General features: G+C 49.0%; 1 protein-coding gene across 5 annotated transcripts in view; it reads right to left on the bottom strand.

The window, feature by feature from the left end:
- Nucleotides 1-891: 891 nt before the first annotated feature.
- Nucleotides 892-22930, bottom strand: part of EEF2K (eukaryotic elongation factor 2 kinase) — a 66226-nt gene continuing 44187 nt past the window's right edge. For 4 of the 5 annotated variants that reach the window (XM_045993152.1, XM_045993149.1, XM_045993150.1 and 1 more), the window contains exons 10-18: nt 22535-22736; nt 20434-20501; nt 16656-16733; nt 15749-15811; nt 14553-14687; nt 14209-14397; nt 9599-9723; nt 5632-5810; nt 892-4124 (exon numbers count right to left, since the gene is read on the bottom strand). In XM_045993152.1, coding sequence (XP_045849108.1) covers nt 4015-4124; nt 5632-5810; nt 9599-9723; nt 14209-14397; nt 14553-14687; nt 15749-15811; nt 16656-16733; nt 20434-20501; nt 22535-22736 — 1149 coding nt within the window. In that variant the 3' untranslated portion in view covers nt 892-4014. Of the gene's footprint in view, nt 4125-5631; nt 5811-7402; nt 7450-9598; nt 9724-14208; nt 14398-14552; nt 14688-15748; nt 15812-16655; nt 16734-20433; nt 20502-22534; nt 22737-22930 lie in introns of those variants that run through there. The other variant, XM_045993153.1, reaches the window with a different exon arrangement.

Here is a 22930-nt window from a genome sequence, read left to right as displayed (position 1 = left end):
CCTTTGGGGTCAGCGGAGTTCTCAGCGCTAATCCAACTATAATCCCTCTGCTTTCCAGCCTCATGGGCTTCTGCCATTAAGAAAATCTCTTTCCCTGTCACTCTAATGGGGCCTCAGGAGCCAATGGACCCAAGTGTGTGACTTCAATGCACTATGCTTAAGTTCAAATTACTTTAAGTTAAAAAAGCATTCGTTTGAAAAAAAAAAAAAAAGCATTAGTTTGAAAACCAAATGAACATACCAGTGACCAAGATTTTCTTAAATTCTGGATCACAAAGCGCATCTAACGTGCATTATCTTCTTTGAGGTGGATGACAACTCTGAAATATAAAGATTGTCCTTTCTGTCTTATGGATGAGAAAAATGGGGGAAAAAAGAGGTTCACACACTTTAAAGCAAAAGGACCACGTAGGGACAAATCTAGACAAAATTTTTTTTAAAAAATGAGAATTTATTTTTATTTTTTTCTAAATATTTTTTATTTGTTTATTTGACAGAGATCACAAGCAGGCAGAGAGGCAGGCGGGGGGGGGAACAGGCTCTCCGCTGAGCAGAGAGCCAGATGCGCGGCTCGATCCCAGGACCCTGAGATCATGACCCGAGCTGAAGGCAGAGGCTTTAACCCACTGAGCCACCCAGGCGCCCCAAAAAATGAGTATTAGAAATATTAAAAATCAGGAGAACCTGCATTCACACATCCAATTTCAGCAGCTCTTGAAAGACTGGGAAATGGGGCAACATGGTGCCTACACACTTCCTGTGGTGACAATCACTTGGAGTTGAATCCCAGCTAATCCTTTCAGAGGGAGTCTGTCTCCCCACCTACCCGCCCCCGCACAGCTACTTCATCCAGTAGGCCATTCCATCCCTTGTTACTAGGAGACATTTGAATTCAAAAGGGAAAACAAAGAAACCACTTTATTTGAAAAGACCATATGGAACTGAATACATATGCAAAAATAAATTTGTAACACAGGCCACTCCCCTGGCCCCCACCCAAGGTCCACCTTGTCTAGGTTAAATGGTTACCTTGAGAGTAGAAATAGGAGTAACAGGAACAAATCCATGCAGAGAAAATGCATATTTTTGTCTCCTTTCCCCCACACAAGCTGCATATGCCTTTGTAAACATGTGTCCATTTGTAAAGCATGTCCAGTACCACAGACAAATGTGCTGGGATGAAAGGAAGTCATTAAGATAGCAAGGAGGGCACTTTACCTGGTTTGATTCCCCAAATTTGCATTTGATTATGAATCCCCACAGTGCCTCAGGGGAGGGCAGCGGGGGGTGGGGGTGTGTTTCAGATGCCCAGGGGTTTGGGATTTTTTTTTTCCCCTTCTTACATCCATAAAGTCTGCTTAAAAAAAAAAAACAAAAACAAAACAAAACAAAAAAAAAACCAACCCACAGCAAACCCGAAAGGGACATTACACTCTAATCTAATTTTAAATTTTATTCCCAGGATCCTCTAAGTAACAGCAGCTTTCAAATCCTAGCTGTAGCTAGCTGCTAACCAGCAGGGTCACTGTGAGAATTTGTCTTTCAAAACCTTGGTTTCTCCATCTGTGATGGAAGATACAGGACATATCCCAGGCTGATCTCCTGAACCTGTTCTTGTCCTTAAAGATGGTCTCTGATGTTTTCCCAGTTGGGATGCAATGTCCTGGGGTTGTCTTTTGTTTCTGCATGCCCAGAATCTGTGGGGGTGGGAGGGGAATGCCCTCACCAGCTTTAGCAGGCACAAAACTAGGTTTTGAAGGTGAGATAAGCTCTCCTACTGGCTCAGATCGATCTGGGCATCATGCAGATCATTTGACTCTCACTGGTCTTCAATAAGTATTTGCTAAGCTCTCTATCCAGGCCATCCCAGCCTCCTGGAAGAGAAGCTGGCTGAGTTAAGGGCATGGAGGTGTGTGCGTTGGAACTGGAGGTATGACACTGTAAGCCAACTGGGACAACAAATCATTAACTGGGAGAAAGATACAGAGCCACAGATCAGGTGCTGTGACCAGGGCTGGCTCTCTGTTTGCTCACACATTTATCTCCAAGGGCTTCCTCTGCCAAGGCACTGTGTTTTTGAGCACTGGAAGCTGAAAAACTGATATCGCTTTTGATTCCGGGCATATTGCAGTAACCCTTTAGTCAAGGCTTAGAGCCGAGTGGGCAAACCACTGCCTAGGCAGGCAGTTTTGGTAAGAAAAGTTTTACTGGACCATCAGACAAGCTCATTCGTTTGCGTACTGTTCCTGAGTGTTTCTTCACTACGACAGCAGGGCTGAGTAGTTACAACAGAGACCCTAGGACCTACAAAGCCTATGATATTTACTACCTGGCCCTTTACAGAAGGTAAGAAGTTAAGTCACAATCAAGCCGTTTCTCACTTACATTTACCATCTGCAATTTAACTAACTGTATGCACTGGTTTAAAACACACAAATGAAAACCTAATGTAAGCCAACCCCCTTGATGGGGTGCAAATGAAAAAGGGTGATCAGTCCCCACTTGGAAAGGAAGCTGGTTGTGGTGAATCCATACACAAAAATGAGGGAAACTGTAATTTACAAATGTTCTAAAGGATTTTTTTTAAGGGTAATTCTGAGCCTGCTTGATTTTTTTTCCCCTAGTGCGCACTCTGAACTTTGGAACCAAAGGTTCAAATGCTGGCATGGGTTCGCGACTCCACAGCACTTAACAGTAATGTATTGAAGGAGCTGTTTTAATGGACAGATAAGAACGGCTTGTATGTCACATTCTGCTTTCATTTTGTTTTGTTTTCATTTTTAAGCACAGAAAGAGAGGCCTCTTCAGCACTGGGGCTTGATCAAAGCAGTGTGTTCGCTTTGCCTTGACACACCTGCTGAAATCATACTGATATTAAATCTTACTCCTTTTCAAGGGAAAGCTCATTAAATACAGAACCACAGCCTGGCCCTGGGGTAACTACTGGAACTAATGAGTGTTTATAGTTCTTGCCCTCTCATCCTCAAACATCTTAGACAAATCTCAAGGGGCTGCTGCTGAAATCGTCCTGCTGCAGTTTGCAAGAAAATCAGCGCAGCTTCAAGCAGAAAATGGCAAGGACAGGGGCTGGGGAACAGAGCCTACATAAGAACGTCAGAATGTCAGATGCTAAGAAACCACAGAGGAACACTGTACAGAGATACTTGGGTTAAACACTGTGGATGCTGCCACTGAGATGTGAAGTATGTATGTCTGCTTGGAGGAAAGGCTCCAATTCCAAACGGCTGTCCTTAAATACGTTAAAGATTTGAGGCGCACCCACTTCCACGCTAGCTGGAGAAGTTAGAGGTAGTAAATGTGTGCATACAAAAAAAAAAAAAAAAAAATCAAACCTGCTTTATAAAGCCCACTGTAAAAAGCATGCTGAAAGACAGAATTTGGCTGTATTCCAGAAAATCAGTTGCATTTGGGAAGAAAATTAAATGAGGAGGTTAGCGAACGGTCAGTGTGCAGGCCTTTGCCAAGAGCGGAAGGGGGCCTGGGTACTGTGCAACCGCACATCCGCAGAAGGATGCCATGCGTGCTCCCAAGTGCTCTGAGAGGTAGGGCTCTGCACTAAGTCATGATAATCCACACCCCATGGAAAGCTTCGGTGCAGCTCTGCCTTCCCCATCACAGCTCAGGAAACAAGTTCTGTGGGCCTGATATTTCTTTTCAGTACAGCCTGAAAAAGCTGGCGGGCAAAGCCCAAAGCCCTATTTTTAACCCATGGCAGAAAAGCACTTTCTTATATCTCATGGAAAAAAAAAAAATTGGGGGGCCTTTTCAATCCCCGCTCCCCAAGATGCTGCCCTAGGGGGCAGCTGTAGTGTCTTCGCTAATAGCAAAGACATTTACAAGCGTCAGACAACGAAATACAAAAGTTGATTTACAACACACTAAAAATACTTGCCCCTCCCCTCCAAACACCACCTAAGCAAGTCAGTAAGTCTTTTTTTCTTCCTGTCTTAGCGCTTCTGCTTGGGTCTGGCCGGCCGGGATTTTCCTGGCAAGCTACTCCTCCATCTGCGCCCAGGCCTCCTCCGCTTTCTGGTAGTATTGGTTGGCCAGCCGGCCCTTCATGGCTTCCATCGCTGCCTCGGCTGCCTGCGTGTACAAGTCGCCTGAAGAAGAGCAAAGTAGGGCACAAAGAAGTGAACCGCCTGTTGTTTTTGCCAGTTCCCCCGTCCCCGACCCCCTCCAGGGGAACACAGCCATCCTCAACTACTCCTCATCTCTTTGCGGCGTACAGACCCTGCGTGGGCACGTGATTCAAGCCTGGCCAATCAGAGCACCCTTCCGACTCCCACCAGGCCTTACGGCCTTCCACATAGCCAATCAGACATCCAGACTTAAGCACAGCCAGTCAGAGTAAGCCATCTCCATGAGCTCAGTGATTGGTGTAGGCGTGGGTGGCTGGGGTTCTATCTGAGCCAATGACAATCAGGCTGGGGATTTTGACAAGACTAATTGGGAGGAATGCATGGAAGGGGAAGAAATAAAGTAGAAGAAATAAAAGATTATGAACAGCCCCGTGTCAGTTCTGGAGAGGTTCTACTTCCAAGAAAATTTGTGCAACATGTATAAAACCACTTGGTTTTCTGAGTTTTTCTGGATTTAGAAATTTCACATAAGGATTATAGAACTGCATTATAGATTATAGAATTGCATTATAATAATTTCATTATTATTTGCTTAGTCTTTTTTTTTTTTTAACTTTCAAACTTTTAAATTTAGGCTCGTCCTATGGAATCAGGAGGTCAGTATGTTTATTATGTAACAGAAAAAATATATATATAACGTGCAGATCAACAGATGTGTAGATAAACAAAACACGCTATATCTGTATGCTGGGAAATCATTTGGTAATAAAAAGGAATGATGTACAGATACATGTTACAATATGGGTGAACCCTGAAAACATGATGCTGAGTGAAAGAAGCCAGATACAAATGACCACGTACGGTATGATCCCATTTATATGAAACATCTAGGTAAATCTATACAGACAGGCAGTAAGTTGGTGGCTGCCAGGGATGGGGGTAGCAGGGAAATGGGGAATCACCACTAACAGGTGACAGAAATGTTCTGAAATCAGACAGTGGTGATGGCTGCACCATATGATGAATATACTGAAAGCCACTGAACCACACACTTAAAAATGGTGAATTTTATGTAATAAAAGTGTCAGTTCAATTTTTAAAACTGCAGAAATATCAAGCTCCTAATACGTAACCATTAAAACAAAAGTGTTCAGGGGCGCCTGGGTGGCTCAGTGGGTTAAAGCCTCTGCCTTCAGCTCAGGTCATGATCTCAGGGTCCTGGGATCGAGCCCCACATCGGGCTCTCTGCTCAGCAGGAAGCCTGCTTCCTCCTCTCTCTCTCTGCCTGCTTCTCTGCCTACTTGTGATCTCAGGCAAATAAATAAGTAAAATCTTGGAAAAAAAAAAAAAGTGTTCATCTTCATACCAGCTCCATAAAGCGGTAGGAATCTCTCTCCTCTCCAATGAAAGAAGAGACTCAGTCTTGTGTCTTGCTGTAATTCCCACTGAGGCAGGAATTACGTCCCTCCCAGCCCAGCTTGATCCTCCCCACCCCCACCTCACCAGGGGCAGCTCAGTCAGGCCCTACCTGATCTCTGTGGGTCCTTCTCGAGCCCGCAGCCGCCAGTGAACAGCATCTCAGCCTCCCTGGCCAGCAGCGTGTACCGAGGCTCATCCTGCATCCCGTCGTACTCACCGCCCTCGTCACAGTCCGTCATCTCCAGGGCAGTGTTGTACCAGTGCAGAGCCTCCGGCCAGTCCTGGCACCTTCCAGGACGTGGAAAGGAAAAGTTAGAAGTTACCATGGCAATGGACAAGAGGGAGGAGGTCCATCAGCAGGAGGGACAAATCAGGGATCCCAGCGGGGCCACCACCTATGATTCATGACCCCTAGTGTCCAATTCTGCCACATCTAAGGGCTGTCATTCGTACTGCGGATTTACATATTAAGACAGCAGTCAAGTAGCTTTCCCTAGCAAGACTGGTGTATTACACAGTTTTCCAACAGATGTGTAGAGTATCTTGAGGAGGGGGGTTGTTTTTCTAGTTTGTACAAAGTCACACTCTGGGCTAGCATTAGCAGTGGCTGGGACACCAGCCAGTCTGCCTTATGACTCAAGCAGGAGAAGAGATGGGTGGGGGACCTTTTGCCAAGGCCTCTGCCAGTGCTGGCCAGCTCTGGCTCTCCTCCAGCACAATCTGGGGCTCTCCCCAGAATAGCGGGCTTCTCTCTCTGGTTCTGCCCCTCTACCCTCAACTCTTTCTCCTACTATAGCCCAAGAACGGCCAAGCCACCGAGGGCAGACATGTTCCACCCACATCGGAACGGCACGAAATACAGAGCAAACAGGGCAGCGGGCTCTTTTTCTTGGAGTGTACTAGCTAAGCATGTGAGCAACTATTTATAGCACATCAGGAAAGAGCAAAGAGAGATGCAGATAAGAAAATCTGTGGGTCTCATGAAATGTTCCAGGAGCCACAGCACCAGTTCCTTGCTGGCCTCTCCTCTGAGGCCCTACCTCACACCTCACCTGGGGCCACCCCCGTCTTCACTCCCACTAACCTTCCTCAACGCCAGACTGGCTGGGCCCCCTTCTCTTCCCTGAACATGCCAGACCCTGTCTGTCCCTTGGTCTTTGCACCTGCCGCTCCCTCCGCTTGGAGCGTTCATTCCCCACCTTTCCATACCTGACTCCCCATCCCCCCAACCTCGGCTCCCATCCCCCCAACCTCGGCTCCCACATCACCTCTTTGGAGGCATCATCCCCAAACACCTCACTTCCTACAACCACCCCAATCTGCAATTCTGTCTACTTATTCACTCGTTTATCATGGTTTCTGCTGGCTAGAACATAAGCTCCAAGAAGACTGGAACTTTGTTTTGTCCACTGCTGCATTCTCGGGGCCTGGCAAATAGCTCAGCCTCCCTCAAGGAGGCCGAAGGAATAAACGTAACCACGTGGCTGGCTGGGATGGGGTTCAGGAGAGAACACTGGTTCCATTTTAGTTCCCAGGAAGGGCAAATCATCTGACAAGGATCAGTGACATACCTGACCAATTACGGTTTTAACAGTGGACTGGAAGCTACCATACTACGTGATCTCACTCTTTTCAGCTTGGACCCTCCCTGGTCTAGAAGGGCAAAGCAGAACAGCCCCAAATGCATTACACGGGGAAAGAGGAGAAAGGACCTAATCTCTGCCCAACCCCTGCCCCACCCCACTCTACCCCGAGTGGTCAGGGTGCCCACCCTGCCTCAGGATTTCCAAGGACTTTTCCTTCCCGTGTTAAGTGCTAACTTCTGAGAAGGTTGAAACCACAGAAACGCAAATTTGGGCCTACATGGGGCCCTGCCTTACCCAGAGCTGGCCCTTAATTAACGCTCCCTGAATGGAAGAGGCTGGAACTGCTTGGAATGAGGAAGAAGAATAAGAAAATGACTATAGCAGAAGCTATAAAAGAAAATCGTGATAGATTTAACTATACGAATATTAAAAACCAGTTGCCCCAAACCCAGTAACGATGGCCAACGAGTGGAAATGTGGCCCCCTCCCCCCACAGGGATGGCAACCAGCTCTGAAAAACATTTTTTTTTTTTTCTAAAGAGAAGCATATGCCTAAGAATTGATAGCTTTACCATTAAAAAATTCTTAACAGGGGCGCCATGATCTTTGGGTCGTGGGATCGAGCCCTGCATAGGGCTCCCTGCTCAGTGGAGAGTCTGTTTCTCTCTCTCCCTCTCCCTCTGCTGCTCCCCCTGCTTGTGCGCACGCTCTCTCTCAAATAAATAAATAAATAAAATCTAAAAGAAAGTTCTTAACAAATCAAAAACAAAACAAAACACTATCATCTTGAATAAAAAGTAAACAAAAGGCATGAGAAGAAAACACACAGAGGAAAGTCTTCCTAAGGACCTCAGAGACAAATCTGCAATGCCTACCTCCAGCCCCTCCCACTTGTGCCAGGCTCCTCCCCCTACGCTCAGTGGGCACCATCCATGTGGCATTTGACCTGACGTAACCACAGCATGTCTTTTTTGTTCACCTCCTCTCCATGCCAGTGGAGCTCTGAGTCCACTGAGAAGCCGGCTGGTGCACAGTACGCTGGAGGGAGAAAACCCAAGACGTAGCCCTGTCACTTGCTAGCTAGCTGACCACGGGCAAGTCCCTTCCCTTCTTAGAACTAGTTGAGTCACCCATGCAACCGGGCTCAGAAGACCGTTCTGCGTCAGAGAGAGGTGCTGGTTCACTCGCTCAACTACTGAGAGGCAGGAGACCCGATTCTTACTCTCAATGAGATAAAAATCACAGACATGAAGCGACGGTCCAAATAAAAAGGGGCATTGTCACACAGTAGCTATCTGGTCAGTTTTGGGGCTGTGGGATACGTAGAACAGGAAGGGTGCTACGTATCAAGACATTTTAGACACTGAGAGCTGCATGCGACACGGCCACAGTCCTGACGTTCCCTAAACCCAGGGAGGGGAGATGAGACCTTGACCCAAAGAGGGGGGAGGTTCCAGACTGCTCCAACCCTGTAGGTGCAGACAATGGATGTGCCTGCCCTGCTCCCGTCCAGAAACCCACGGGCTCCCGAAGCCAGCAGGGGTGGCTGCGACCCAGTGGGAGCCACAGGGGCTGGGCAATGGGTCCCTTGCCCAGTTCAATTCCCCCAAATGATCTCCACTGTTGGAACCTCTGGGACTTCCCACTGGCTAAGCCAGGGAGATGAGGTGAAGCTGGGCCACCCTTTCCTCCTCCCACTGCAGAAACCAGTCCTGACCCCTGGGCCCGAGGGCATAGCTGGAAAAGTGCCGGCACCCGCAGAGTCGTAGCCTCCCGGGGACTCAGAGCCACTCTGGAAAGTCACACTAGACCTGAATCACCCACAGCCAGAGCGTCCTTCCTTCCCTCTCTCTCTCCAAAGTGAAAAATAAAAGTAGAGGGACGCCTGGGTAGCTTAATCTGTTAAGCGACTACTCTTGATTTCAGCTCAGGTCATGATCTCAGGCTTGTGGGATCAAGCCCTGCGTTGGGCACCATGCTCCGCAGGGAGTCTGAGAGTCTCTCTCTCCCTCTCCCTCTAGCCCTCCTCCCCACTCTCTTTCTCAAAAAAATAATAAAGAGTAAATAAAAATAAATGAAGTATTCTTTAAAAAATAATAAAATAATAAATAAAAATAAAAGTAGAAAGAGGAAACTATAACCACCTTTAATCCTATCATCTAGGGACAACTATTCTGGTGCAAAAGCAAATCTTTTCACACAATGGCTAAGAGGTCCGTCATGTTATCTCCTGCTCAATCTGCCATGCACACTAGGAATTACAGGCATCATCTCAATTAACCCTCCCACAACCATCCTCGGATACAGGTTCTTTAATTACTCGCATTTCATATCAGGAAGAGGCTGAAGTCAGGGAGAAGTGACTTACCCCCAGCAGAGACTGGGAATGGGGGAGCCAAGCCCAGAACCCAGGTCGGTGCTGATCCTGAGGGGAAGCCCCCATCTGTAGCCCAAGGCCCATCAGCACTACCTGAGTGACAGCCACAGTACCTGTCTGGGCTGAGGTTCTGGCCTGTGTCAAAAGCCCGAGCCACCAGGATCATGGACTGTCTGTCGCCAGCTTCGGCCGCCTTCAGTAAGTATTCGAATCCTTTGGTTTTATTCTCTTCTGTATCCTGTTAATACAAACCAAAGAGGGGGGGGGAGAGACAGAGATAAGGCAAGGAAGAATGGGAGCTTAACCCACTCTATTTTATTTTATTTTGCGGGGGGGGGGAGAAGCAGGTTCCCTACTAAGTGGGGAACGTGATGCAGGACTCGATCTCATGAGATCATGACCTGAGCTGAAGGCAGACGTTTAACCGACTGAGCCACCCAGGCGCCCCTGCTTGGCCCACTCTCCTCTAGAGAACCACATGCTCTCCTGTCTCCAGCAGGGCTCCCTGCTTCCATTATATAAAAAGTTTTTATTTTTATGTATGTATGTATTTATTTTTAAAAGATTTTATTTATTTATTTTAGAGAGAGACAGCAAGAGAGAGCATGAGAGGGGAGAAAGTCAGAGGGAGAAGCAGACTCCCCGTGGAGCTGCGAGCCCAAGGCAGGACTCGATCCGGAGACTCCGGGATCATGACCTGAGCTGAAGGCAGTTGCCTAACAACTGAGCCACCCAGGCGCCCTATGTATTTATTTTTTAACGGCTTTATGGAGATGTAATTCGCATACTGTACAATTCATCCATTTAAACCCACAATTCAGGGGGTTTTAGTATATTCACAGAATGTGCAACTATCACCATTATCAATTTCAGAATATTTTCATCAGCCCAAGAAGAAACCAAAACACCAAACACCTCCACCATCATCTCTCAAATGCCCCATCTCACCCAGGCCCAAGTAACCACTAGCACACTTTCTGTCTCTGGAAAGTTCTCTATTCCGGATACTTCATATAAATGCAATCATGCATTGTCTCGTCTGTGACTCGCTTCTTTACCTTAGCATAAAGCTTTTTTTTTTTTTTTTTTTTTAAAGATTTTATTTATTTATTTGACAGACAGAGATCACAAGTTAGGCAGAGAGGCAGGCAGAGAGAGAGGAGGAAGCAGTCTCCCCGCAGAGCAGAGAGCCCGATGCGGGGCTCGATCCCAGGACCCTGAGATCATGACCTGAGCCGAAGGCAGCGGCTTAATCCACTGAGCCACCCAGGCGCCCCAGCATAAAGCTTTTAATGTATCAGTGCTTTGTTCTTTTTATGGCCAAATGTTAACAGTCCACTGTATGGATATACCACATTTTGTTCGTCAGTTGATGGGTGTCTGGTTTGTTTACACCTTTTGGCTACTGTGAAGAATGCGGCTATGAACATCTGTTACAAGTTTTCACGCAGATGTGTGTTTTTATTCTTTTGGGAAGATACTTCAGAGTGGAACTGCTGGGTCACATGTAACTCTAAGCCTAGACTTTGAAGGCGCCGCCCAACTGCTTCCCAGTGTGGCTGCCCCATGTTACAGTCCCACTAACACCGCCCATTCCCACCTGCTTCCATGCTGCTTCCCAACGATGCTTTTTTTTTTTTTTTTTTTTAAGATTTTATTTATTTGACAGACATCACAAGTAGGCAGAGAGGCAGGCAGAGAGAGAGGAGGAAACAGGCTCCCTACTGAACAGACAGCCCAATGCGGGGTTCGATCCCAGAACCCTGGGATCATGACCTGAGCTGAAGGCAGAGGCTTTAACCCACTGAGCCACCCAGGCGCCCCCCCCCCCACCAAGATGCTTTTAAAGGCCAAGTCAAGGTCATAGTACTGTATCAAAAGCTGCTTTATGGCTTCTCACCTCACTCAGAGAGAAATCCCAAACCCTCGTATCAGCTCACGAGGCCCTTCTCAACCTTGGGGCTTCAAGAAGACCACCCACGGGGTGCCTGGGTGGCTCAGTGGGTTAAAGCCTCTGCCTTCGGCTCAGGTCATGATCCCAGGGTCCTGGGATCGAGCCCCGCATCGGGGTCTCTGCTCGGCGGGGAGCCTGCCTCCCCCTCTCTCTGTGCCTGCCTCTCTGCCTACTTGTGATTTCTGTCAAATAAATAAAATCTTAAAAAAAAAAAAAAAAAAAAAGACAACCCGCTGTCCCCATATCCAGCCTCCACCACCATACTTTCACTAGCACATGGCTGACCACCTAAAGGCTAAATTTCTTTGCCTCCCCTGTAGCTAGAACCTGTGTCCTACCATGAGAGGTCTACCCAGCCACTCTGTCACATTCTCTGTCCTATGTTTTTCCACAGCGTATTAGAACAATGCTCGGCACAGGAAGTGCTCAATAAAGGCTAGTTATTTTTAATTCTTTGGAAAGATTTTATTTGTTAACTATGGTTTGTACTACATCCTTCCCCACCTGAAAAGTTTGCTCCATGAGAGCGGAAACCCAGGACAGTGCCAAGCATAGGAGACTCAAAAAGCAAGTATGGAATAAATGAATGCCTCAGCAAGAAAACAATAAAGGGGTTCCAAAGAAGGGGGCACTGGATAAAGTGGGTGATGGGCTTTCGAGAACACACAGCAGCTTCTCAGGGCTCATCCCTGTTGTTTCACTTGCTAAGCCGTAAGCCTGCTGGGCCACAGCTCACTTCCTGCCTGCCTTGCCAGTCCTAATCACAAAGCTCCGTCCAACCCCACTTCTGCTAGGGGAAGCAGCATCCGCCCACCAGAGACAGGCTGTAGGGATGCCTACCGATGGGGAAACTGAAATGGCTTCTCAATCCTTCTACAAAGTTGCCAGAGTGTGCTGTGTGTCAACAACCTGAGGTCACGGGCGACGTCCCCCAGTCCTAGCCGCTCACCACTCATTCTGGGCTCTGAGGTCACTTTATTTGGGCTTCAGATCTTTCTGAGTGTCTGCTCTGTGCCAGGCTCGGAGGCAGACGCTGGGGATACAGGCTAAAGGCAGCTGTATGTTAGAGCCGGCTCTATGCTCTCATGACAGCCGACTGGAATTATCAGGAACTCTCTTCCTTGGAAGATTTTATTTATGTACTTATTTATTTTAGAAAGGGAGAGCAGGGGCGCCTGGGTGGCTCAGTGGTTTAAGCTGCTGCCTTCGGCTCAGGTCATGATCTCGGGGTCCTGGGATCGAGTCCCGCGTCGGGCTCTCTGCTTGGCGGGGAGCCTGCTTCCTCCTCTCTCTCTCTGCCTGCTTCTCTCCCTACTTGTGATCTCTATCTGTCAGATAGATAAATAAAATTAAAAAAAAAAAAAAAAAAAAAAAAAAGAAAGGGAGAGCAGGGGAGGGGCAGCGGGAGAAGGAGGGAATCTTAAGCAGGTTCCACACCTAGTACAGAGCCAATAGTGGGGCTCCATCCCCCAAGCCAGCGATCATGACCTGAGCTGAAATCAACGCTTAACCACTTACTCAGATGCATAACCAAATGAGCCACCCAGGCACCGCTTGAAGATTTTATTTCAAAGTAGTCTCCACACCCAGCATGGGGCTCAAACTCACAAATGTCACACGCTCCACTGACTGAGCCAGGAGCCCCTCCCCAACTCAGAGTCTGACTGGTTTTTTTTTTGTTTTTTTGTTTTGCTTTTTTTTTAAAGATTTTATTTATTTGTTTCACAGACAGATCACAAGTAGGCAGAGAGGCAGGCAGAGAGAGAGAGGAAGAAGCAGGCTCCCTGCTGAGCAGAGAGCCCGATGCGGGGCTCGATCCCAGGACCCTGGGATGATGACCTGAGCCGAAGGCAGAGGCTTTAACCCACTGAGCGATCCAGGCGCCCCCGACTCTTCCTTTTGATGAAAAGAAAGGGATGGAGAAAATATTGATAATGCAGATAAAACTTAAAAGCGTGTCACATCTGTAATCATGACATGGGGACTATTTAAAACTATGTTTTAAACAGTATTCAGGGGCGCCTGGGTGGCTTAGTGGGTTAAGGCCTCTGCCTTCGGCTCAGGTCATGGTCCCAGGGTCCTGGGATCGAGCCCTGCATCGGGCTCTCTGCTCAGCGGGGAGCCTGCTTCCTCCTCTCTCTCTGCCTGCCTCTCTGCCTACTTGTGATCTCTCTATCAAACAGATAAATAAAATCTTTAAAAATAAATAAATAGTATTTAAACTATTAGTTTTATTTAAACTATTAGTATTCAAACTATTAGTATTTAAAACTATGATCTGATTCGGCAAAGAAGTTGCTCACATCTGACTGTCCTCTCTGTCACTTCTGCTCCCCCTGCCTGGTGGACTCCCACTCAGCTTTTAGGTCTAACAGAGGTCACCTTATTCATCTGTTCTGCAAGTGTACACGGAGTACGTACTGTGTGTCAGGCTCTGTTCTCACTGCCGGGGACACAGCTAGAAACCTGCTACCAGGAAGCCTCCAGTGACCCCGCGACTCCCACTCGGGGGCCCTTCTCCACCTGCTTCCCCCCCAGTATCTTCTGCTTCTCCCTTCACGCCAGGCCCCAACTGCCTAGGAACTCTCACCTTGCACCTGTTCTCCAGGGGCAGAGCCCAATCCCACCAGTTCCAGCTAACCGGCTTTGCCCCGCCCCAAACTGGTGCTCAGGAAGTTTCTGGGGCATGCACAGACCTGCAGGGTGGGGAGGATGATGACCGAGCACCCTGCCACCCTCCGCCCAGGGCTGGGTGCCTGCCACCCCTACCTTCAGAGAGACATCGGCCAGGATGTGGTGGGGCAGTTGGCAGCACATGAGCCCCAGACCCACAATGGCCTCCAGCTCGCCCAGGTCGGCTGCGTGCTCCAGGTGGAAGACGGCTGACTCACGGTCCCACTCCTCGTCCTTCTCGCAGAAGCGCCCGCCCTCATGGTAGCGCGCCATGGCCAGATGCACCTGCCGCACAGACTTGGGTGTTGGCCCGGCTGCCTGGGCAGCTGCACCCCCGGGCCGCCCAGCCAGCCTGCAGGAGGAAGCGATTAGTGGGGCAGAAGCATGGGCTGGGCTCTGGGTCAGTGGCAAGAGGGCTCCGAGACGGGCATCACTGGTACCTTCCCCAGAATGGACTTCCCGATTTTCTTCTCAAGGTCCAGAGCATTAAGCCTCTGCACTTCCAGGGCCACGGCGGAAGGCCTCGGCAGGTGGAGGCGGGAGGGGTTAAGGAGATTCCACTTGTCCACGCAGACCTGCAGGAGAGAACAGGGCCGGAGGTTTACAGGTCAGGGAATGAGGGGCGGGGACGCAGGGGCCATCCCCAGCCGTCGGCTCCTCCTATCACACGAGCCTGGCTGGCAAGAGGCAAGGGAGCAAACCCTTAAGGTATCAAATTTTCTTGGACAATCACGGCTCCATTTCTAATCCCTCAAATCCTGCCAATTTATGGGCGCTGAGGGAATATCACAGCACAAAGGCCAGCAGACACACTGCAGCCGTTCAAAGCGTCTCCCCTTCATTTATCAAGCAGGGTTTGGTTGGGGAGGTCGGACCCCTAAGCTGCCCCGCTGGCCTGTGACCCATACAACGCACCAGAAAAGTCTGACTTCAGACCCTGCCACAAATCCACGCCGCTTGCCTCTGTGCATTCACACGATGCTCTGGGGAATGGGTTTGGAAACACATCGTGCTCCCAGCTAGACACTCTTCCGAAGGTCTGCGCAGGACAGAGCCAGGCAGCCGCGTGTCCGTGTGCAATGAACACCCTGCAGTGCACACGGCGCCCCCATGACAAAGAAGGGCCCGCCCCGATCGTCCACAGCACCACGGTTGAACCCCCTGCTCAGGTTGAACCTGAGACCTTGTCCAGGTGGTAAATACCCTGCGCTGTAAGTGTATCTGTGTAGAGACACTTGCTGGCTAACCCAGGGAAAGCTGCGTAAGATCTCAGTTTTCTCCTATGTAAAACAGGGATGAGTAGCGTCAGCCTATCTGGCTGGGTGGTTGCAAGAAGTAAATTATCTAATGCTATGATGTCACACGGGCATAACTTTGACGTATGAGCTGTGGTCCTTATAACCCGCCCTCCAGGACGGGCTGGTCTACTCTTTTCTATTCCTCTCCACAGATGCCCCAGGGGCCCGCCCAGGTCAGGGGATCAAAAAGTATACGCCAAGGCGACTGGCTTCTTTGCAAAATCTTCCTTCAGCTGGTGTGTGAGGCACCTGGGCAGGCAGGAGTGACAGGAGAGAGGAGAAACACGCTGGAAAAGGCAAGCACGCAGCCATGACAAGGATGCCTCGGGGCACATTACCCTTCCAGAGCTGCCCAGGCTGTCTTCGTCTGACTCGTACCTCCGGTTACCGTTTGAGTGGCCCTGAGGGAGGAGGAGGAGAGAGTGAGCCGCGGAGCAGCTCTCCCTCCCAAGAACCAGCCCCCACCCCACCTCCAGGGGAAACCTCATAGGGGACAGCCCTCCCCTCCTTGCCCAGGGGACCCTCCTCCCAGGAACCTTCCTCCTAAGGGACAGGACTGTCCCCTAGGGAGGGCAGCTGGAACTCATGTGCACCAAGCAGAGAGGATGCTGGATAACAAGCAGGACGCATGTGCCTGTGTGGCCACAACCTTGCCCTCACCCTCTCTGTGTGCAAAGATGGAAATGATTCAATGGCACAGGATCGTGGCAGACGAGCACAAAGACAACCTCCTTCCTCTTACCCAAGCTCCCCTGACAGTCTCACTTGCAGTAAGAAAACTGAGACCAAAGCGTTCCCACAAGACTAGTGTCAAGGCTTAGGCTCCACTCTGGCACACAGCAAAAGCTCTACGTGGAAGACACTGCCGAAGCCACCTCCCCAGGATGCTGCGGGGTGGCCCTGGGAACCTGTCCTCCACCGAGAGACAGAGGAATACCCTGTGGGAAGCTGGGGAGCCTACTCAGCACCATCCCGACCTATAACCCAGCAACCAGAGGTTCCAGCTCTACCGTAAGAGCAGTCCAACATTTTCAACCCTAATTCCCCTTACTTGTCCCCTTACTAAACTTTCTGGTCCACACGACCCTGTTTTATTTTCTGCCCTGCATTTATTTGGATCTGAAATGATGTCGTGTATCCATTTATGTTCTCAAGACCACTCACGTCCCCATCCCCCACTTTTCCACCCTCCTGGACAGTGAGGCAATAGAACGCTCTGGTCTCATTTCCTCGGGGGTTCCTTACATGTTCGCGGGGCTCTGGGTCATCCAGTTCACCCCGCTTCTCACTGGGGTAGCCACTGTCTCCACTGTTTTCAGAGTCCTATGGAGAGAAGATGATTCTAGGGTCTCAGTGGTCCTCTGAGTGGTGGTGACTCCTGGACATCCCAGCCATTTGGTCTTTCTCCTTTGTCCTATCACCTCAGTTAACACTCTCTTCCTTCTGCCCTTGCTGGTTGGGTGATAAGGGAGCAGCACAAAGTAGCGGCAGAGAGCTTGGGCTCTAGGGCCAGACTGTCTGGGCTCAAGTCTGAGCTTTGTGACCCCCCAGCTTGGCACGGGGCAGCGGTTTCCTTAGCCATGGGATTCATACGGCACCTACATCGAAGGATGGGGATGAAGTGAGTGGCCACCCACTGAGTATGTGTCATAGCAAGTGCTAACAGCAGCTCACCCATTTCACAGGCAGAAAAACAAAGGCCGGAGGATGAGATAGGACCCACAGACACAAATGTAGCACTGAGAACAATACTTACTACAGTGAAGTCCTCTACCCAAATTGGGACATGTTTTTTATTCTTCTAGATATTTCAGAATCTCTAAAACTTCAGTCATTTGTCTACTGGCGTCCCGTTCCGGCCATATCCGCACGTCACCTGCATCCCTCTCCCGTTCATACTTTCAACTCTCCTTCTTTGTTCTACTAAGAGGTATTTAAAATATGCCACTAAGAACAAAGAATACTAAAATGAACTCCCATGCACCCATCACCTGGCTTTGTCAGCTCCTAACATGAGGCTTTAGTTACTTCAGATCTTTTATTTTTTTAAAAATTTTTTGGTTAAGATTTATTTATTTGACAGAGAGAGACACAGCGAGAAAGGGAACACAGGCAGGGGCAGAGGGAAAGGGAGAAGCACGCCTCCCAATGAGCAGGGAGCTCGATGCAGGGCTCGATCCCAGGATACTAGGATCATGACCGGAGCTGAAGGCAGATGCTTAATGACCGAACCATGCAGGCGCCCTTGGATCTTTTATTTTTAAATGGAATTAAAACATTACTGCTGGGGTGCCTGGGTGGCTCAGTGGGTTAAAGCCTTTGTCTTCGGCTCAGGTCATGATCTCAGGGTCCTGGGATTGAGCCCCGCATCAGGCTCTCTGCTCAGCAGGGAGCCTGCCTCCCCCCTCTCTCTCTGCCTGCCTCTCTGCCTACTTGTGATCTCTCTCTCTGTCAAATAAATAAATAAAATATTTTAAAACAAAAAACATTACTGCTAAAATCTAGACCTCTTGTGAGTCCCTCCCTACTACCCCATCCCCTTCCTGCTCCAGGTAAAACCACTTTTGTGAATTCATACTTACTATCTGTCTATAGATGAGCCATTTTCTTTTCCTTAAATAAATACATATTTAAAAGAAGTTTGGTGTCACTGGGGTCCCTCTCCTGGACAAGCGGGAGCCACACAAACATACACCGTGGAATCCTCGGCCTCTGGTCTGGCCAGGAATCCCACCATCCCAAGGAGGTGCATATCCTGACGAGGCCCTGCCCTTGTTTCTAGAAGCACAGACTTCTCCTCTACCTCCCCTCAAGGCTTTTGTTCTGTGAACTAAATAAAAGGCATTTCTGGTTTCTTTTTTAAAATGTATCTCAGGGCGCCTGGGTGGCTCAGTGGGTTAAAGCCTCTGCCTTTGGCGCAGGTCACGATCTCAGGGTCCTGGGATCCAGCTCCGCATCGGGCTCTCTGCTCAGCGGGGAGCCTGCTGCCCACCCCCTCACCCTGCCTGCCTCTCTGCCTACTTGTGATCTCTGTCAAATAAATAAATAAAATCTTAAAAAAATAAAAATAAAAATAAAATGTATCTCAATTTTTAAAACTGAGATATAATTTACAGCCATGTGACTGAAGTGTTGGGTGTGCTGAGTGAAAGCCTGCTTTTGAAAACGGAGGGCAGGCCGTACCCAGGAGCTCTGGGGAGCCGGCTCCTCATGACCTAGGGCCCTTCTTCCCACCCTTTGGACTCAGTCCCTCCCTGAGCAACAGAGAGCTCATAGCGGGGCTCTGGGATCCTGGGTGAGGCAGCCAACCTTTCGAAACCTGTTTCCTCATCTGAGAGATGGGGGGGTACTACCCACTCCAAGGTGGAGAAAAGGAGCAAAGGACAGCAGCAGTACAGAGGGTGGGTTCGAGGCCAGAAGGCCTGGATTTGAACCGTGGTTCCATCACTGAATGACTGGAAGCAAGTGGCTAAACGTTCCTGTCCCTCAGGGTCCTCATCTCTAAATCAGGGATCACGACAGCATTGCCCAGGTAGCTGCTGAGATCAGGGACAAGGAGTGGAGGGCGGGGTGCCTGAGTGGCTCAGTGGGTTAAAGCCTCTGCCTTCCGCTCAGGTCATGATCCCAGGGTCCTAGGATTGAGCCCCATGTCGGGCTCTCTGCTCAGCAGGGAACCTGCTTCCTCCTCTCTCTCTCTGCCTACTTGTGGTCTTTGTCAAATAGATAAAATCTTTAAAAAAAAAAAAAAAAGAAGAAGCGGGTGCCTAAAGGGACAGATGGGAGACAGGCTTTTCACCTTACTAATCTTTTGTACCTTTTCTTTTTCAACCATGAGAATGTATGAGTTATTTTGAAATTCTAAAATTTATTCTAAGTCTAGAATGAAATCTACTACAAAAGAAACAAAAAAGGGGTGCCTGGGTGCTCAGTCAGTTAAGCGTCTGCCTTTGGCTCAGGTCATGATCCCAGAGTCCTGGGATCGAGCCCCGCGTTGGACTCCCTGCTTAAACAGGGAGCCTGTTTCCCCCTCTCCCGCTCTCCCTGCTTGTGCTTTCTCTCCATCAAATAAATAAATAAAATCTTGGGTGCCTGGGTGGCTCAGAGGGTTAAGTGTCTGCCTTCAGCTCAGGTCATGATCCCAGAGTCCTGGGATCGAGTCCCGCATCGGGCTCCCTGCTCAGCGGGGAGCCTGCTTCTCCCACTCCCTCTCCCTCTACCGCTCCCCCTGCTCGTGCTCTTTTACTCTCTCTCTCAAATAAATAAAACGTTTTAAAAAAAGGGAGTAAAAAAAATGGTTCTACCTCATAAGTTATTGGGGCTTAAAGGAGAGTATCAAGCTCTTAAAACAGTGTCTGCCCATAGTTGATGATTCCATAATGTCGGCTACTCTTACTTTATTCTTCTCTCAAAAACTCTGAAAAGCAGTCAAAAGTGACCTTGAGCCTTTGGAGCAATCCCAGGGCGGAGCTTAAAGGGTCCTGAGGTCTGTGCAAGGGTGACATCTCTGCAAAGTCTATTTTTAAAATTCCTGTGAGTTTCTGACACCATAACATAGGTTCGTGTGAATGCAAATGGGATGCCTCCAGCTTCCTACCGTGGACGAGCCCGAGGCTGCTGGAAACCTGTCCTGTTTATCCAGCCTGAGAGCATCACAGACTGTGCTGTGAGTTACTCGTCTGAAACGCAGGACAGCTCCCTCCCCCAGGATAGCTGTCCACACGCACGTGGCCATACCAGCCCAAGGCTGAGCTCGCTCACCATTTACCAGAAGGTTGCACCGTTGCTAACTGGGATTCCCTTTTCTCTAACCATCTCCAAAAACTGTGACTGGAGCCAGCTCTTCTCAGAGGACACAGCTTCCCTGGGCGGGAGGCTGAGAGTATCCGCATTCCTGTGTGCCCACAGGCAGCGCCCGCGGCCGACCTAGGCTGACAGCCTCTGGATCTGAGGACTCAGCCTTGGTCCTGGCTGGCAGGGAGTCCATTCCTCCCAGCCCTGCTCCCTTGGGCCTTCTCCAACCTACCCGGTGGTTGTCCAGATGGTCATGGTCTCGGGGTGCCATGTTGTCAAGGTCATTGAACACAGGCCAATCTGGGCAAGAGAAAACACAGATCATACAAGGGCTCCACCAGCAGAATGGCTTAAAAGACCAACTACAGCCTAGAACAGAAGGCACCTGCCACTAGGCCTTTTTTCATTTTAAAATGTTGTAAGAAGGTACAAAAATGGGAAAAGAATGCTGTCAGCACCTGGAGGCTACAGTTCTTCCTCAAGAACTTATTCAGAGCTGGGGTGCCTGGATGGCTCCGTCAGTTAAGCGACTGGCTTGGGTTTCAAATCAGGTCGTGCTCTCAGGGCATGAGCTCAAGCCCCTCGTCGGGTTCCACGTTTAGCACAGTCTACTTGGGACTCTCCCTCTCCCCTCCCCCCTGCTCTCTCAAAGAAAGAACTTACTCAGAGTCTGCCATTTGCTAGCTGTGGGGTCCTGAGCAGACAGCTTGACCCCTGTGCCTCCTCAAAGTTGTAATGCAAATATAGTTGTGCAGTGTGCTTAGAGCACATGAACCTGGGCCACGGTGGGCCGTTGAGTAGCAGGTGTGAAAGTAAAACAGCCATGTGTGTAACTGGGGTCCCCAGGAGCCGCAGGTCGGGGAAGCCTCGTAAGGCTGAAAAAGCAACCACATCCTTCCCAGTCATTCTCAGTTTCTCTCTCCCGCCCTGAGCTTCCACAGCCATATCCAGCTTACTTCCTTTTTTTATGTGGTTTTTAAGAATGTGGTTGAAAAAATTTAAAAGAATAGTATCTTGAGATATGTGAAAATTACACGACATAGAAAATTCAGTGTCTTCATCGGAACAAGGCCATACCTAGTCATTTGAGTACCATGGCCACGTTCACACTGCTAATGCAAAAACCATCATGTCCCACAAAGTCCAGAAGATTGACTCTCTGGCTTTCTAAGAAGTCTGTCAACTCCTGCCTCAAGATGGGGCACCTGGATGGCTCAGTGGGTTAAGCCTCTGCCTTCAGCTCAGGTCATGATCTCAGGGTCCTGGGATCGAGCCCTGCATCAGGCTCTCTGCTCAGCAGGGAGCCTGCTTCCCTCTCTCTCTGCCTGCCTCTCTGCCTACTTGTGATCTCTGTCTGTCAAATAAATAAACAAAATCTTAAACAAACAAACAAACAAAAACAAAACTCCTGCCTCAAGCTATACCTAAGGTCTTCTAGTGGAAATGTCTAGAAGGCTTCTTTGACATCTGACACTAAAATCTCGCTCTTCTGCTCCTCCGCAGCCTCCCCCAGCTGCATGAATGGCCACACCACCCTTGATGTTCTTCAGATCAAAACCCTGGAGTCAGCCTTGCCTCCCCTCTTTCCTGCAGACCCACATCCACACTGTCAGCAACCACTGTCACTTCAACTTCGGGAACAAGGATTCCATTTTCCTCCTCTGACCTATTCATATGATGTTCACCGATTTCTTAATATTGGAATTTTGCAGATACCTGCAAAACCCCCATTGATTATGATAGTATTCTTTTAGGATACTACTAGTCTTTGTCCATACTTTATTTAGAACTTCTGTACTGTGTATTTATTTATAAGTGAGGTTGGTATAAAGGTTTTGTTTTTGGGTTTTTTTTTTCTGTTTTGTTAAATTTTGGTATAAAGGTTTTGCTAGTTTCATAAAAGACACTGAAAAAATGTTACCTTGTTTTCTAAAATCAGGGTTCTTTTTTTTTTTTTTTTAAAGGATTTTATTTTATTTATTTAACAGAGAGAGATCACAAGTAGGCAGAGAGGCAGGCAGAGAGAGAGGAAGGGAAACAGGCTCCCTGCTGAGCAGAGAGCCTGATGCAGGGCTCGATCCCAGGACCTTGAGATCATGACCTGAGCTGAAGGCAGAGGCTTAACCCAGGCACCCCTCAGGGTTATTTCTATACCATCTATACTTGTGTCTAGAAAATGTATTCAGTGAACTCACTCGTAAAACCATGTGGGCCAGGACCCTTTTCGGTTAGCATATCTGATTTCCTAACATAAGTGAAAGCCAGTTTAGCAGTGTCCTTTCTGGTGCCTGTCCCCTCCAAGCACAATGACCAGGGATCAAAGTATCACTCACGGAGGTGGTCCAGTTTCTGGCTGTGTGGTGTGGCCGAAGACGGGGAAGAAGGGAGAGAGTCAAAGGTCACGTCACTCATGTTCTCATCTCCAGAGTTCTCTGAAAGGCGATGGAGCAGTGGGGGGCGACTCCCAGAGAGGGTCCTTACTCGGGGGCTCCCACACTTTTCCTCTGTCCCCCTCAAGATGGTCTTGGCCGATTGCTGGAGAATTAACAGGGACACCCGTGTCACACGGGCCCTCTGGCAAGTGAAGGGCTCTTCCAGTTGCGTGTTGTCTGTTTGAACGCTGAAGCCCTTTTAGTCAACAGCTCCCATACATACCTGTTTAAGAACTGGCAGGAAATCTAAAAACAATCAATGGGGGGATTAAACCAAAGGGCTCCAAAAAGGGGCTT

This window comes from Meles meles, chromosome 21, assembly GCF_922984935.1.
Source record: "Meles meles chromosome 21, mMelMel3.1 paternal haplotype, whole genome shotgun sequence".
Classification (NCBI taxonomy): Eukaryota; Metazoa; Chordata; class Mammalia; order Carnivora; family Mustelidae; genus Meles; species Meles meles.
This window is presented reverse-complemented; position numbering and strand designations above follow the sequence as displayed.